The sequence below is a fragment of the Harpia harpyja genome, chromosome 2 (genome assembly GCF_026419915.1).
Source record: "Harpia harpyja isolate bHarHar1 chromosome 2, bHarHar1 primary haplotype, whole genome shotgun sequence".
Taxonomy (NCBI): domain Eukaryota; kingdom Metazoa; phylum Chordata; class Aves; order Accipitriformes; family Accipitridae; genus Harpia; species Harpia harpyja.
Window position 1 is genome coordinate 83,374,148 of NC_068941.1, and position 14,474 is coordinate 83,388,621.

At 43.8% G+C, this 14,474-nt stretch overlaps 1 protein-coding gene across 3 annotated transcripts in view; it reads right to left on the reverse strand.

Moving 5' to 3' along the window:
- Positions 1–737: 737 nt before the first annotated feature.
- The window catches only part of FGFRL1 (fibroblast growth factor receptor like 1), a 185,399-nt gene continuing 171,662 nt past the window's right edge, over positions 738–14,474 (reverse strand). For all 3 annotated transcript variants that reach the window (XM_052780734.1, XM_052780735.1, XM_052780732.1), the window contains 3 exons: positions 12,649–12,933; positions 8,149–8,502; positions 738–5,258 (listed from right to left, as the gene is read on the reverse strand). In XM_052780734.1, the coding sequence (XP_052636694.1) occupies positions 4,849–5,258; positions 8,149–8,502; positions 12,649–12,933 (1,049 nt within the window). In that variant the 3' untranslated portion in view covers positions 738–4,848. The remainder of the gene's footprint in view (positions 5,259–8,148; positions 8,503–12,648; positions 12,934–14,474) is intronic.

Here is a 14,474-nt window from a genome sequence, read left to right on the forward strand (position 1 = left end):
TGAAAAATAATTCTTCTGCTAGATTCACAGCACCTATACAAACTATCAGACCAAGTTGTGGTGCAAAGGTAATTTTGTAATATTGTCTGTTTTGCCTTGCCAGCACATATTCCTGATGTGCACTAACACACACATATTCACACCCTCACACACACAGCCATCCTTCCCTTTGAAACATAGGTTTACAGAACTCTATCATCTATTAACACAATTCCAGGCTTTTATTCCTTTTCTTCTGTAACTTTTATTACACAGCCACAGACATAGACACGCTCTGCCATCCTGCCTCATTTTGATACCATATTTGCCACTGATTGAAAATCACATAACACTTTTTATTTTCAATGTCTGATAAAAGTTTTCAGTTTGAAAGGGGCCAACTGTACAAAGATTGTCCATACGAAGTTTAAAAATGCCACACATAAACTGGCATGTAAGGCCATGTTTGATCTGTAATGCAAATAAAATAAAGAAAGATGTTGAGTTTTAAGCCTAAAATTCCTTTGGTATTTGAAGCCCCATGGCTTTAAAAGTACAACTGCCTTCTGTATCACAGCCTGGCATGTACTTTTATATGCCTGTATGTATATGTATACATATACCTAAAATTAAAAACTTCCATGTTCAAAATAGGGTCAGTAGCTAATGGCAAGACTATGGTTTTCTTTAAGCACCCTCTATTCATGAGCGACGACGAGTCCAAATCTTGTCCCACTGAAGAAAACCAAATTCAAACATGAGCAGGACCTGGCTGCATTTATTTAGACTAAGGAAGACTTTGCAATACATGCAAGGCACAATCAAGCCCTAAAAATAAATGACATGCAGTAGGGCATGGGACAGAGTGACTCTTAAGAGCACTTACAGATACCCTGTGGAGGTAAAATAATTCCTCAAAAATGCAAAACCCACCCAGGCACAGCAGGCCAGCACAAGGCCCAGACAATATATACAGCCCCTCTTAAACAGGGCATAGGATGGTATTTTCCTAGGGGGGAAATTTTACACCAGTTTGGGTGCCCAACAGGAGATGCTCAAGAGGGAGCCGATGCCCAAGGCAGGATGAAAACCCCACACTTTCTGCAAATCAAGATCTTTATGGCGTCTCACGTGGCACATCCAAAACCAGAGCTGTCTTTTCTGCGCCATGGCTGGGAGCTGCAGCTGTGCTTGGCTGTTGCATCGTCCACGCTGGGTGGTTTACGGCAATGTTTGCCTTTGGAGACCTCTCTGTCAGCATCACTAGAGACTTCTATATAAAGGCAGGAGCTTTAAAGGGCAGGAAGAAGCCACTCCTTCTGCTTGAGCCATCTGGCAATATGTAAAGGTTTTGACAGCATGATACAACGCTACGGAGCTGGATCACAAAGGGTAGAAGGCACCAGTGGAGAGTGTTATGCTCAGCATGGAAGATCGTGCTGTATGGGAAATGGAAGATTGCTTCTCTTAATCCACTAACCCTCTTTCTGAGGGTCAGCAGTATAGCTGCCATTTGAAAAAAATGCTGTAAGACAGTCTCTTAGGATTTGCTTAGAGCTGAACCGTACAAAACCAGTGTTCACCTCCACCTTTGAAACTGGTATCAGGTATTTGAAACTGGTAACAGCATGTGTTAGAAGTATCCTTTCACTGCAGCACCAGCTCAGAAAGCGGAGAAGGGCCACAGGCTTACAGGTGAATCCTGCCCTCTGCTATGCCCCTAATGCTGCCGAAACGTGCGGTACCTTGGGACATACTGTGGTGCAGTGAGTAGCTTCCCATAGGCATGAGATAGGAGATGTAGCCCTTAGTATCTCTCATGGAAACATCCACTTACTGCCGCCTTAAAATAAAGGTGATGCACTTAGTGTATAAAGGCTTTTTAGGGTTTTTTTAATGAAATTACTCAATAAACTGCAGCCATTAAGAACTCCTGCCTAAATCATACCTTATATCCGAACAGAGCCCTCAGTGCTCACATTTAAGTCTCCCTGAAGCTGAGAGGATGTATAGAAAGATACCCATGACCTGAATTTAGCTTTTATGGACTTCACAAATTTGTGTTAACAAAGTGTAATTGAACCCTCCTGCTGAAATAATTAGCAATGGGTTGCTTTATTATAACCTCTGCAGGAAGAACATTGTGAGGGACAGTCTTCCTGTAGAGATTATAACATGGTTTTCCTACTACAGCATACAGTAAAGCAGCAGTGTGCTATGCAGTGCTGTATTACAACAGTGCCAGTTGGTAAACACCATGTGAGTAGGAAGGTCTCCCTCTTGTACTTCCTCTTCTTCCTCCTTCTCCTTCTCCTCCTCCTCCTCCTTCTCTTCCCCAGAGTTACTGGATGACTCCAGCCAGCACCAGCACAGTGGGCAGGGACGGAGCAATTGATCCAGGTGGCCAAGGCAAAAAAGGGACTTTTTGGAGCAGCTTGTATTGGTGAAGGAAAGCGGGCACTTACATGCTTTGCTGAATCAGGGTCCCATCTCACAGCGCTACGGCTGAGCAAACCGGGAACTGTTTGGTTTGCTGGTGATTCAAACAAGCCCACAGAAAAATCACTGCAGGTCAACCCAGAGCAAATACCTTCGGAAACATTCAGAGAAAAGCAAAGCCTAAAGCATTGTTTTGTTTCAGATTAAATGAAGTGTTTCACTTTTAAATGCAGAAGCTAGTTTGTTAAAGAGCTCTTTTGTGAAGCAGGCTTGAGAAGGAAGTAATTTCAAACATAAAAACTGGCATGTTTCAAATTTTCAGGGTTTTTTTACCAGCAAACTTTAAGTGAAACTCAAGTGAACAGCAAACAGTTGCAGCATTGCTGAACTTGGCTTCTCTAAAGAAAATTTTGGCCACTAAAGGGTTGCGTGCCTCTCTGTGGCATGCAGCAGAATGAAGGTGTGAGCCCTCCTGGAAGGGAGCAGCTCCCCACGTGCTCTTCTCACCGCACCCAACTCACCCTCCACTGGCTCCTTCAGCAGCTGCGTTTACAAATGAAGTGTTTCACCTACATTTGATATTTTCCCCTCCCAAGCACCCTGAGGCCGAAGTTTATTTTACAGGTTCACAAATTACTATGTTTTGATTTACAAACTTTTCTTTTAAAAAGAAAACCGACTGCAGGTTTGTGCTTAAAAAACAAATGCAACCTCCTCCCCCCACCAAAAAAAATGCATAGTGAAACAGATTTCTCTGTGAGCAGAGAACTTTGCTACTGAAGATGACAAGGGGTCCATGAGAAGTGATCTGACCACTGCAGACCCTCACAGCCAGAATACAAATGGTGGAAAAGGTCAGTTTCTGATGGAAAGGATGGCACCAGCAGTACCTGAGGTGATGTTAGGAGATTACACATGGCTAGTGTAAAAAGACATGGAGATGACCTCCAGGTTAGGAGAAGTACAGTTGGTCACATGCTACATTGAGCATATTCTGAGCATGGCATCTATAGAACCTGAAAAAAAAATCTTTATTTTCTTTGATCAAAAATACGTATAGAAATGCCTGTTTTGAGGAAAATATCATACATTTTTTTCTTGTTTAACAAAATAAATTAAATATACATGACTTCTGTTTAAACTCTATATAGAATTACAAAGGTTTTATATTTGCAATTGGATTCATTTCCAGTCCATATAGGTATTTAATATGGTCCTTATTTATTTTCTCTTCTTTCTGTTTTGACTGTTGTTTGAACTGCAATAAAGTTGCGTCATTTCCAAAATGTTATCTGAGGGGAGGGGACAACCACACACAACCTAGGTGAATATTTCTCAAATGCGTTTTTTCCTACAAGATTATTATTTCATTCTCTTTGTTTCTTACTCATTTTTCTAATGTTTTCATGTTTTTTGCATTGATGTAGAAAATCCAGTAGCTTGTCACTGTGAGCCATCAGAGAAGGACAGCATGTTTTGTTTTCGTCACCATCAGCAGTTCAATTATTATTATTATTAATTATTATTATTTCTTAAATATAAATATAAAGGTGTTCTGTACAATGTTCCTCTTTCCTTCTTTCCTTTTTCCTGGCAGTGGCACTGAGTCCTAGGACCAGGGGTGTAGAGCACTTGCGGTTTGTTCTGCAGAACACCCCATGGGAAACACGATGCCTTCAACTTGCAGAAATTGAACCAACCAGCTTCATTCATGTTTCAGATCAAATGACCATGATTGAGAAGCATTCAGTGTTTCATGTTGTGAATAGAAAGTAGTTTTTCCAACCCTCTTGTGTTATTTTTTTCCCCGGAAGAGGTGAATTGGTTATGTCTCCTGGTGCTTTGGCACTAAACCTCAGGTACTTCAGAGCTCGAATCGCTCAGAGTGGGACAGGTCTGGGGGCTTCCCACCAAAACAAGTGATGTGCAGCAGGCATGGGAACAGCAGTGCCCATCCAGAAAAGCATTACAGTCACCTCTTGCTCTTCTTGCTCCTTTTAGCAACACAAGGACGGAGGTGGTGGCTCACATCCCTATGTCCTGTCTCACTTGTCGCCACCTTGATTAAAAAATCTGGAAGTCTCTGCTGTTGGAGATGGCTGCCTCTCTGCTGAGATTTGGAATTCCTTCATTATTCCTCGGCTACATCCTGATTGCAATAATAAAAAACAAAAATCTCTTTTCTCTCTCTGTCTTTCTCTATTATATATATATTTATATAGATAGATATAGATATATACACATATATATATACACACATACACACACGCATATACAATTATATATATATGTATATATATATTTAAAATTATATATATAATCTTTTCTGTCTGCTTTGCCTATTGCTGGCAGTGTGAGCTGAGTTGGAGCAGTCTCTTCTGAGGTACCACGAGGAAAAGCCCGAACGAGCTACTGTACACGGCCGCCCTCTTAGCACTGGTACTGAATGTGCTGGTGCTGATGGACTTTGCCTTCCACGTGCGAGTGGGTGTGGGTGTGGATGTCCGTATAAATCTTTGGGTACATTTTGGATGCCATGGCCGGGGCGAGTGCAGGCCCTTGGGACAGTAAATGCTGCTGCTGGGCAACATATTCCTCATAGTTTATGGAGGAGATGCAGTCTTTGTCGGGGACCTGGGAGACGCAGATCCTGTCCCGGGGCTGCGGCCGGTGCACAGGGGCAGCAGCTGGAGGGGAGCAGGGTTTCTTCTTGGTCTGGCAAAGCCACAAGAGGATCGTCCCAAAAATGAAGACAGCTCCGGCAGGGATGCCGATGATCACGGGCCAGGGCAGGCTGCTGGCCGAGGAAGGGGGCACAGGTGCACTCGGAGGCTTGGGATCTGGACATTATGGCAGGGGAGAGAGAGAAAGAGTTAATTAAATGCAGGCAAAGTGGATTCAAAACAGATGTCACACTTGGGCTGGCTTTTGTACAGGCTGTCTGGCAACCCTGCCAGACCAAGTAACAAGGGAGAAATCAAGCCAGCACATGATGTTTGGTAACTGCTTTGCTTTTCAGTGCTCCTGGAAGGACAAGCAACTCATTTTCTCTGGTTTAGGGGTCGGGACAGGAGTCTTTGGGGGATTTTTTAACTTTCTTATCCAAGCTTTAATGGATGTACTAGAGCCAGCCTGAGAGAGTTTCCTAACACCCTCACTCTGCGATGCAGCGGGCTTCACTGCCCAGATTGGAGAACGCAACACGGGACGTGTCAGTAATACCTCCATGTTAGCAGACCAGGAGGCACAATCGGGTGGTGCAGAGCCACGGCACATTGCCCACTTGCCTCTGCTAGGTGTAGCTGTGTCTGTGTGGGCTTAAGACACTCTTTAGTATTCCTGTCTAGCTCTACTGGAGCTACTCAGACGTGCTCTGCCATGGCAGGCAGCATGAATGTGGTGGTTTGGAGGGGTCATTTCTGAGTTTCTTGTGTGGCTGGAAGGAAGGCTGAAGGATGGGAAAAACATGAGCTGGTGTCCCCTCCTTGGCGCTCAAGCCATGGAGAACTGAAAATTCACACAGCATTAGTGTGTCCAACTCCATATGGGAAATCTCCACCAGTCTCCTTGGAGCTGCCGTTGGCTTTCCAAGGGCAGCATATTCAGCTACTGGAGGAGATAAGATGCTTCAGACAGCATCTTTCACACCTACCTCCCCTTTCCCCTCTTTGCTGTTGGCAGCCTGTATATCCCTGAGTAGCCAGTCCAGTTTCTCAGTCTGATTTCTTGATTTATAGACCCAAAAGGAGTCCTGGGGTAGGATCCTTGCTATCAAAATGCCCATCTAGATAGCTACCAGCTGGGATTGCCAAAGCCCTGAAAAATACCTAGGCACAGAATTCAGCTTGCAGGGAGACACGCAAGAAACTTACTTTGAAAACCACAGGCTATTCCAATTGCCCAGTGTGTTATGTTCAAACATATATCACTTAACTTTCAAGCCAAACTTCTTTAAGACACTAATGTCTTTTTCTCTCCTTGACAAATAATCCCACTGTTGGTTTGAAATATTAAATATGTACCATGTGGTCTCTTTGAAGTCAGAAGGACCTATTCTGTTGACCTCAATAGACAAAACTTTGATTCACCAACACTGGAAATTACAGAAAAATTTAGGCTGGCAGGGGAGTCTGGAGGTCATCTGGTCCAGCCCCCTGCTCAAAGCAAGACAGGATGAGAGAACTGACCCATCAGCTGACCACGAAAACAACAGTCTTCGTGTTGGTTGGGAGAAACGAAAGTGTTTTTATATTCATCCATGTCAAATCTGGTAGATTTACAAGCAAAATGGTGTTTTTCTAACTCATGGCCTTGCAACCACATCTTTGCCTCTGAGGGCAAGCTGGGTTTTCCTTCTCCGTCATTGCCAATAACAACAGGCCTGCAGGCTCTGGTTCTGGTATGAGGCCTCATTATAGTCCCATTTAAATCAATGGAGAGTCTCCCACTGATTTCAGTGGGAGCTGGATCAGACTCTCATAGTTCAGAAACTCCCAGAGGCTTTGAGTTATATACCACCCACGCAGCCTTTGCCTTGGGATTGACAGGCTTTCTAGTTGGAGTTTAGTCCTACACCTAAGTGATGCAGAAGAAGACACCAAGAGCATTCTCTTACTTGGCAACCCACTGTCAGTATCTAAATTCAAGCTAGTGACTCTCGATGGCTGCTGAGATGCAGAGCTTTGGCAATCAGTGAGCAGAAGAAGCCATGCTGCCTTAGTTACAGCAGTCATAAGATTTTCCCCACTACCTACACAGAAAACCAGTCCTAACAGCCTGGGAGAGTTAATGATCTCTGTCTTTCACTGGTGTCTTGACTGGAGATGCCCCATTAGACCTGACAGCTAAAATGTTCTGCTATTGGCTCCAGCTCCTGCACTCCCTTAGCTGTGTTGGCCTTGTGGTGGTGAAGGGAAGAAAAAGCAGTTAGATTGATTTTTGTCATAAAACTGGTGGATCTGAAGCTAGATTCACACGGCAAGATGAGGCATAAAGAAATGCGTTTTTCAATAAAAAACATTTATCAGGGCAGAACTGTCCAGTCAGGAGGCAAAGGAGTAAATGACAAAGCGAGGATGGTGTGTCTCAGACACGCTTGATACAGCCTCAGTTGGACGTGGCCACCAGCTCTGAGGCCTGGGGAGAGAAGGAAGCAGCTGCGAGCTTGGTACAAGGGCCCCCAGGGGATCATTGGGTAAGAATTTAACTAAACAATAATTCTCTATTTCACACTCATTCTTTTCCTTTCCTTGTGACCAGGACAGTTTTTATTCTTCTCTTATTTTATGGGCCTGTGTCATTGTTTCCTTTTACCAGCAAAAGCAATATAAAGAAGAGCAAGAGAAAGGAGAAAGTTGCAAACTGTGCTGCTATTCAGTTCCCTTCTCACATCCTGCACCCTATCACTGAAGTGATGTACCGCCTGCAACTGCAGTATCCTTTCCCAGTTCCTCTTCCATACAGGAAACGATCATTCATTTTATTTCACCTTGCTGGAATCATTATTTTCCATGAAGGGAGAAAAGGAAACATCATCAAAATGATTTCAGCAGGGGCTGATTTAAATCAGGGTTAATTTATTCCTTCATTTATTCTTATCAGAACTGGGCTAGCCTAAATCAGCACAGCATCACAGAGGGCCATGGAGCCCAATGGGCATCAGCAGTTGTATTAATAAATACCATGATGCAGAGTGTTGGTTCAGATGAGGGGAAAAAAGGCATAACTCACCTGGCAGGACTGTGAGAAAAGCACTGCGAAAGCTGTAGCCCATGGTGTTTGCCCCTAGGCAAATGTACATCCCTGCATCCTCTTCCTTGGCTCGAGTAATCATCAGTTTGTTCAAGTAGGAACCATCGGGACGGGACCAGACCTCCCCTGTGGGCAGCACAACAAACTTCTGTCCCCCAACGTCAATGGTTGAGTTGTACTTGCTCTCCGTGCCATACTCCACCCTTTTCAGCCACTGGATGACGGGTTTGACATCGCTGCGGACTTTGCACTGGAAGGATGTGGTCCCACCGTAGTCTACCGTTGTGTTGACAGGGTGCGTCCCTGTCAGGATGGGCTTGGACCTCGTCCTCTCTGCACAAAAACACAGGGAGCTCAATGGAAAAAGGTGTTTGCCAATCATCTCATTAATTTGTGATTGCAGAAACATAGGAAAAAGGCGTAGGAGGGTTGCAAAATAGTTGTCTAGTCCAACTCCCTGCCCCAAGGCAGGCTGAGATTTCTGCAAACCTCTCCTGATATAAATTTGCCCAGCCTCTGCCAAAGCCTCTAATGGTAGATGCTCTCCAGTCTCTCCAGACAAGTCCTCCATTGTCTGAGGCTTAGCAAGTCTTTTCTCATGCTCAGTCTGAATCTTCCTGTTTCTAACAAGGAAGTTACTTACTCTATGTGCATCAGACCTGGAGAAAAGTTTGCTTTCCCTCTTAGACCTTATATGTTGGAAGATTTTCTTCTGCCCTCTCTTCTGTACACTGAACAACCCTCCTAACTGATAAGCAAACAGGGTCCTAAGAATCTCCTGTAGAAGGTTTTTCTGTCTTTGCTGTGTTCCTGCTCTCTCAGGTCACTCATGAAGCATTTATATTTGGGTACCCAGTTTGTGGTGGTATTACTTGACACCACACAAGTCAGACCTGGCCTTTATGCTCCTTGGCAAGTATTGTAAATCCAGTCTGGACTACTGAATTTCCCCATTCCCTTGCTGTACGCTGCAGCTATGAGATGACAAAAGGGGCCATCCTTCCTTGTACTCCCACTTATCCCCATGTCTCAGGGACCATATCGCAGAATAATGGGATCTTAATGATGTACCTTGACCTACAGGGTCAGGGGCTGCAGTGATCTTTCTTGAGTCTTGACCAGAGGAAGATAAATGGCCTGATGCTAGCCCAAAAGTCCAAAACCCATTTCAGGATTAAATTTGGGTAATAGTATAGGTCTGAACACAAATGAAGTGGACTATTTCACTGTAAATGTTCACTTGATATTGACCCTGATGATGTCTTATCAATGTTTATAACTATCTGAAGGGAGGGTGTAAAGAAGATGAAGCCAGACTTTTTTCAGTGGTGCCCAGTGACAGGATGAGAGCCAATGGGCACAAACAGAAACACAGGAGGATCTAAACATCAGGAAACACTTTTTTACTGTGAGGGTGACTGAGCACTGTCACAGGTTGCCCAGAGAAGTTGTGGCATCTCCATCCTTGGTGATATTCAAAAGCCATCTGGACATGGTCTGGGGCAACCAGATCTAGGTAACCCTCCTTCAGCAGGGGAGGTTGGACCAGATGACCTCCGGAGGTCCCTTATAACCTCAGCCATTCTGTGATTCTGTGATGCTGTGTCTCTTACCACCATGTCTGGTAGGGTGCAATTTACAGGTGAATACGATAGAACCTTATGTATTCTCAGACACAACATCAGTTTTTTACCAGTTATTTACAAGTACATATCTATTGAGAGTCCACACCAGAACCACTGTGGCTACCCCCAGTATGGGGACAGTGAGGGTTGGCGAAAGACATGTTTCTTCTCCTTTCGTCTTCCCAAATGTTCCCTAAAGACAGACAAAATTGGTTGGGAAAAGGCCCCTTCTTTCACAGACCAATGGCAGGCTGTGGATATTGTCTCATCTTTTGTCTGGGAGTCCTTCAGGAGCTCTCTGTCATCTCTGTTGCTGGGCCTGGTAGCTGCCCATGGGGACTAAACTCTACTGGAAGTCATCTCATGCCATGTTATCCACTTCTGGGGGAGATGAGACCACAGGCACTACTGGTGAGGAAGATCTTCACTTCATCCTCACCTCCCTGCTTTCATTATTTCTTTCTTCAGTCTAATCGTCCCCACACTCACTATGGAACAAATTTTTGTGGAGGAAGAGCTCAGAAGGCTTTTGCTTTTCTAGCCAGTAACAAAATCTTTCCTTTCACACAATTTTTTTTGCCTCAAGTCTCAGCTGATGAAGGAAACAGGCTGCCCAGGGAAGTGGTTGAGTCACCATCCCTGGAGGTATTCAAAAAGCACATAGACAAGGCACTTCAGGACATGGTTTAGTGGGCATGGCTGATGGCTGGACTCGATGATCTTAAAGGTCTTTTCCAACCTAAATGATTATATGATTCTATGAAACAAGATGGTAGGAAAGGAAATCAAACACAAGAGGTTCAGAAGACCATCCTTTCCAGCATGATCGTAAGCCTCAGGTTGTGTCAACATCACATAAAGTCAAAGGAAAAATATATCCCTCATTCTGAGGAATGTTTGGATTTTTTTTAGTGCTAGCATCAGAGAAATCAGTCACAGTTTCCAGACAAGGATGTACTGCAAACCTCTATCCTAGGTACAGAGAGAAATTATGGTATCACAGTGGGTGGTAACTGCTGGCAATCATCAACTGCTTTTGATGGAAAACACTGTTGGATTGAGCATGTAACAAAACAGCTCCCACCAGCACTGGCTTTGGGGTAACAGGAAGGAGCAATGGACCCTCTTTCAAAAACTCAGGATACTTTCAATAATGAGGGGTCTAAAGATGTGCTTGGGAAACAAAAATACCACAGTGGTCCCTATAGGCTTTGCCTTGGGACTATGAGCAGGAATCACAGCTGGGGAGACCGCAACTCAGATAAGCAGGACTTAGGAGTGGAGGCTCAGGGGGGAAAAAGAAAGGAGGAAATTGAATAAAACCTATAATGCTCCATAGAATGATGTTAAAAATAGAAAGATGTCTGAAAACTGCTTAATGCCCTTATCTCCTTGACTCTGGTTCCAGCTTTGGTTACTGTTTTCACTCCTAGCTAGCAAAAGCTAATGAAAACAAAGGTTACATACATCTTTAAGTTGATAAAAACCAAGATAAACAGGGACACAGAAAGAGGTTTGTTCCTGGTGCTGTCTGGTTTTGATGAAGTGAAAATGCCACAGCTGCCATTAGGATGGGGCTTGATTCATTTCCCTGTCTCTGCTCCTGGTTTTAGTGTAAACACATGTTTTTACTGTCTCCACACAGCTGCATCTTTATCAATCCCAGATGTCCAGCAGGTTTGTGCTTTCGGAGCCCAACAGAGCTCCCCACATGTGCTTTTAATTCCTGTGATTCTAGAGAAAGGACTTATCAGGGAACAGATCCTTACCTTTAAGAACAGTCTTTCACACTGGGATAAACTTTCTCATGCTAAAATGTATGCACAAACAACATGCTTTCCATGTGGCTGGAAATAGCCCTCCATGCCCTTGCTCGTCATTAATGAAGGCTATTCAATCTTCCTTGCACTCACCTCATCTTCTCCACTTTCTTGAGTTGGCTGCTCTGTAATCATTTCCATGACAACTTATGATGATGTCATAGACAAAGCACAATGATTTAAGAATAAGACCTCTTCTCTGGTAAACTTAGGTAGGATTTTAGTATAATTATCTTCAGTAATAATAGGGGAAACAGGAGATTAGAGACCAAGAATCAGAATAGCTAGATAGTAAGAAGAGCAATTTACCCCACCACAATGCAGGGTAATCCCCCACAGCTCATCTTCTAAAGGTTGAATCTCTAAAGCTATGTAGGCATCTAAAGATACAGACAGGACCCTAGTGGGATTTTTTTCTTTTTTTAGTATCTCATTTGTACCCACCTGAACCTTCAGATGGCAAAAAGTTTTTTAAAATCTGGCCCTAAACCCTTGTATGGTTAATCACTCTAGTCATAAGATTTCTGCTAATTCCCTTGGGAGACTTCTCTAATGAAGTGGGCCTCCTATTACAGCTATCTAGACTAAATTTTCAATTGATTGGTTTCACCCTATTATCACTCTGATACAGTAATCTGGGCCATCCTAATTATTTCCACCCCTCCTCTATGGTACATGAAAAAGCTTTCTCAGTTAGTTCTCGGTCTGTCCTTGAATTGGGTCTGTTAGTAGTGTAAGATTGAACTGGGCAATGGTGAACTTTTACCATGCAGGTGCCCTTAGAGATGACTTTCCCGAGTATCTCTCCTCATTTCAGCTAATAAATTGTATTGTTGCTACTCTGTCTTGCCCAGGTGTTAGGTTTATTCTAGAGTTTCAGTAATGTTTTCTCTGCTTCTGCTGATGTTTTTAACACTTCCCCATTTCTGTATCCAGCTATCGGCACTGCACACTTGCCATCACGCTCTCTTTACTCAGCCAGCCCCCTTCTCAAAGCTCCCTCCCTGCCTTTCCACCCCAGAGGCTGCACTTACGGATTACTTCAACTTTGTATGTTGCATTGATTTCTCCAACTTTGTTAAACACTCGGCAGGTGTATTTCCCGCTATCCTCTGGCTTCAGGTTCTTCAGGTTCAGCGTCCACTTCTTCTTCTTGTTCTCCCCAATCTCTTGGGGCATGAGGGGCTTATTGTCCTTCAGCCACGTGATGTCAGGCCGTGGGTTCCCGCTGGCCACACACTTCAGGCGGATGGAGCTGCCGACAGGACGGGCGATCACTCTCCGTCTCATCTTGGCAGGTTGCGTGAACCTGGGCCGGGCTGCAAAAGGCATGAAAAATTGACTGTGGTGAGCAAAGGACTTGCAAAGAAGGATACTGCTGTCAAATGTTATGGCCAAATCTGCTTGAGATGCACCTGGCAGCCCCATGTGTACAAGTGTATCACTCTCTCTCATATCAGCTCAAAGTGATTTCCTTAGAAAGGAGACACCACCCAGCCTGATGTATTTGAATGTCTACTGGACTGCTATGGCCACCACATTAGCCTTCTGCACAGCACAAACCTGGAATTTCTCAGTGTCCATAAGGCAACTGCGTCACACAATCTCACAAAATAATACCAAAATCACGCTATTGTAGCTGAAGGCAAAATGCGGCCGCATAATCACATTATAATTGTTACCATATTCCATGCCACAAATGCAAGCCCTTAGCCAAGACCAAAGGAAAAACCTCAGATTCCTGTCAGGCTGACCATTTTCTCAATCTTTTGCTGGTCACTTGAAGCTTCATTTTCTGAAGATGTTTTGCCCCTTAGTTCTCACTGGCTTTAATGGGACTTAAGAAGAGTCAACGTCTTTTCAATATGTAGAAAAGCCTTAGAAGTGTGCCAGACTTTTGCACATTGATCTGAACTTAAATGTATGCAATTCATTCAACATTAATTTATGAAGCACTCACGCTGAAAGGCCTGAAGAAGCAAACAATCAAATGGAAAGACCCAATAAAAAAACATTGAGTTTGTTATTAGAAGGTACCCCATGCCAGTCCATCCCAAAAAATGGAGAAGCTGAAGCAATAGCTGCTGGTGGACAGAATCATGGGTTAAGATAGTCACCTTGTCTTAGCAAGGAAATCATCAATATTTCTAACAGCAGTAACAAGAACACTAGAGAAATGCAAGGTGCCCACCTGGCAAAATCTAAAACTTACACCCTCAACTGCACCTAACTTTAATTCAGACTATGTCAGAATTCCAGAGGGAAAAGAGGTGGCACCTTTACACCCTAGTAGCTTTACTGACATTGCAGAGAGTGTTCCTGTAAAGTCATGAATTGGTTTAACTAGTCAATAGAAAGAAAAAGATCTTTGCAAACACTTTTAAGACAGTTGAAACAATAGAACATGATCTGTTGCAAGGCAACAGCTTGTCTAATAGTATCATGCAATGAAGAATTCAAAAGAAATTACAAATTTCTCACAGTTACTTTTAATTATGCAATGCCAGTCCAGGGGCACTTCTAACTGCAGTCTCCTGCTGAGATTAACACCAGTCCTGACTCCCACTTGGCACTCTCCCCCTACGTCCAAAATACTCCTGCCAAATTCACCTGACGTCTGTCTTTATTTTGGCAAAGTCAGTTTCTCCTCCGAGTCCATTCAGCATTTCCACAACAGGTTTCTCCCCCTGCTTTTAAACCCTGTCTCTTGCCTACCATGATCTTACTCTTCAGCCCCAAAGGGCAGTCACCCTGCATTTTTGCACTCCCCTGGTAAATCCTCCCCGATCTTTTTCTTGGGAAATAAAAGAAATAGGTAATGAGTGGCCTGCTCTGTGGCACAGTGGGTTGAATTATGCCC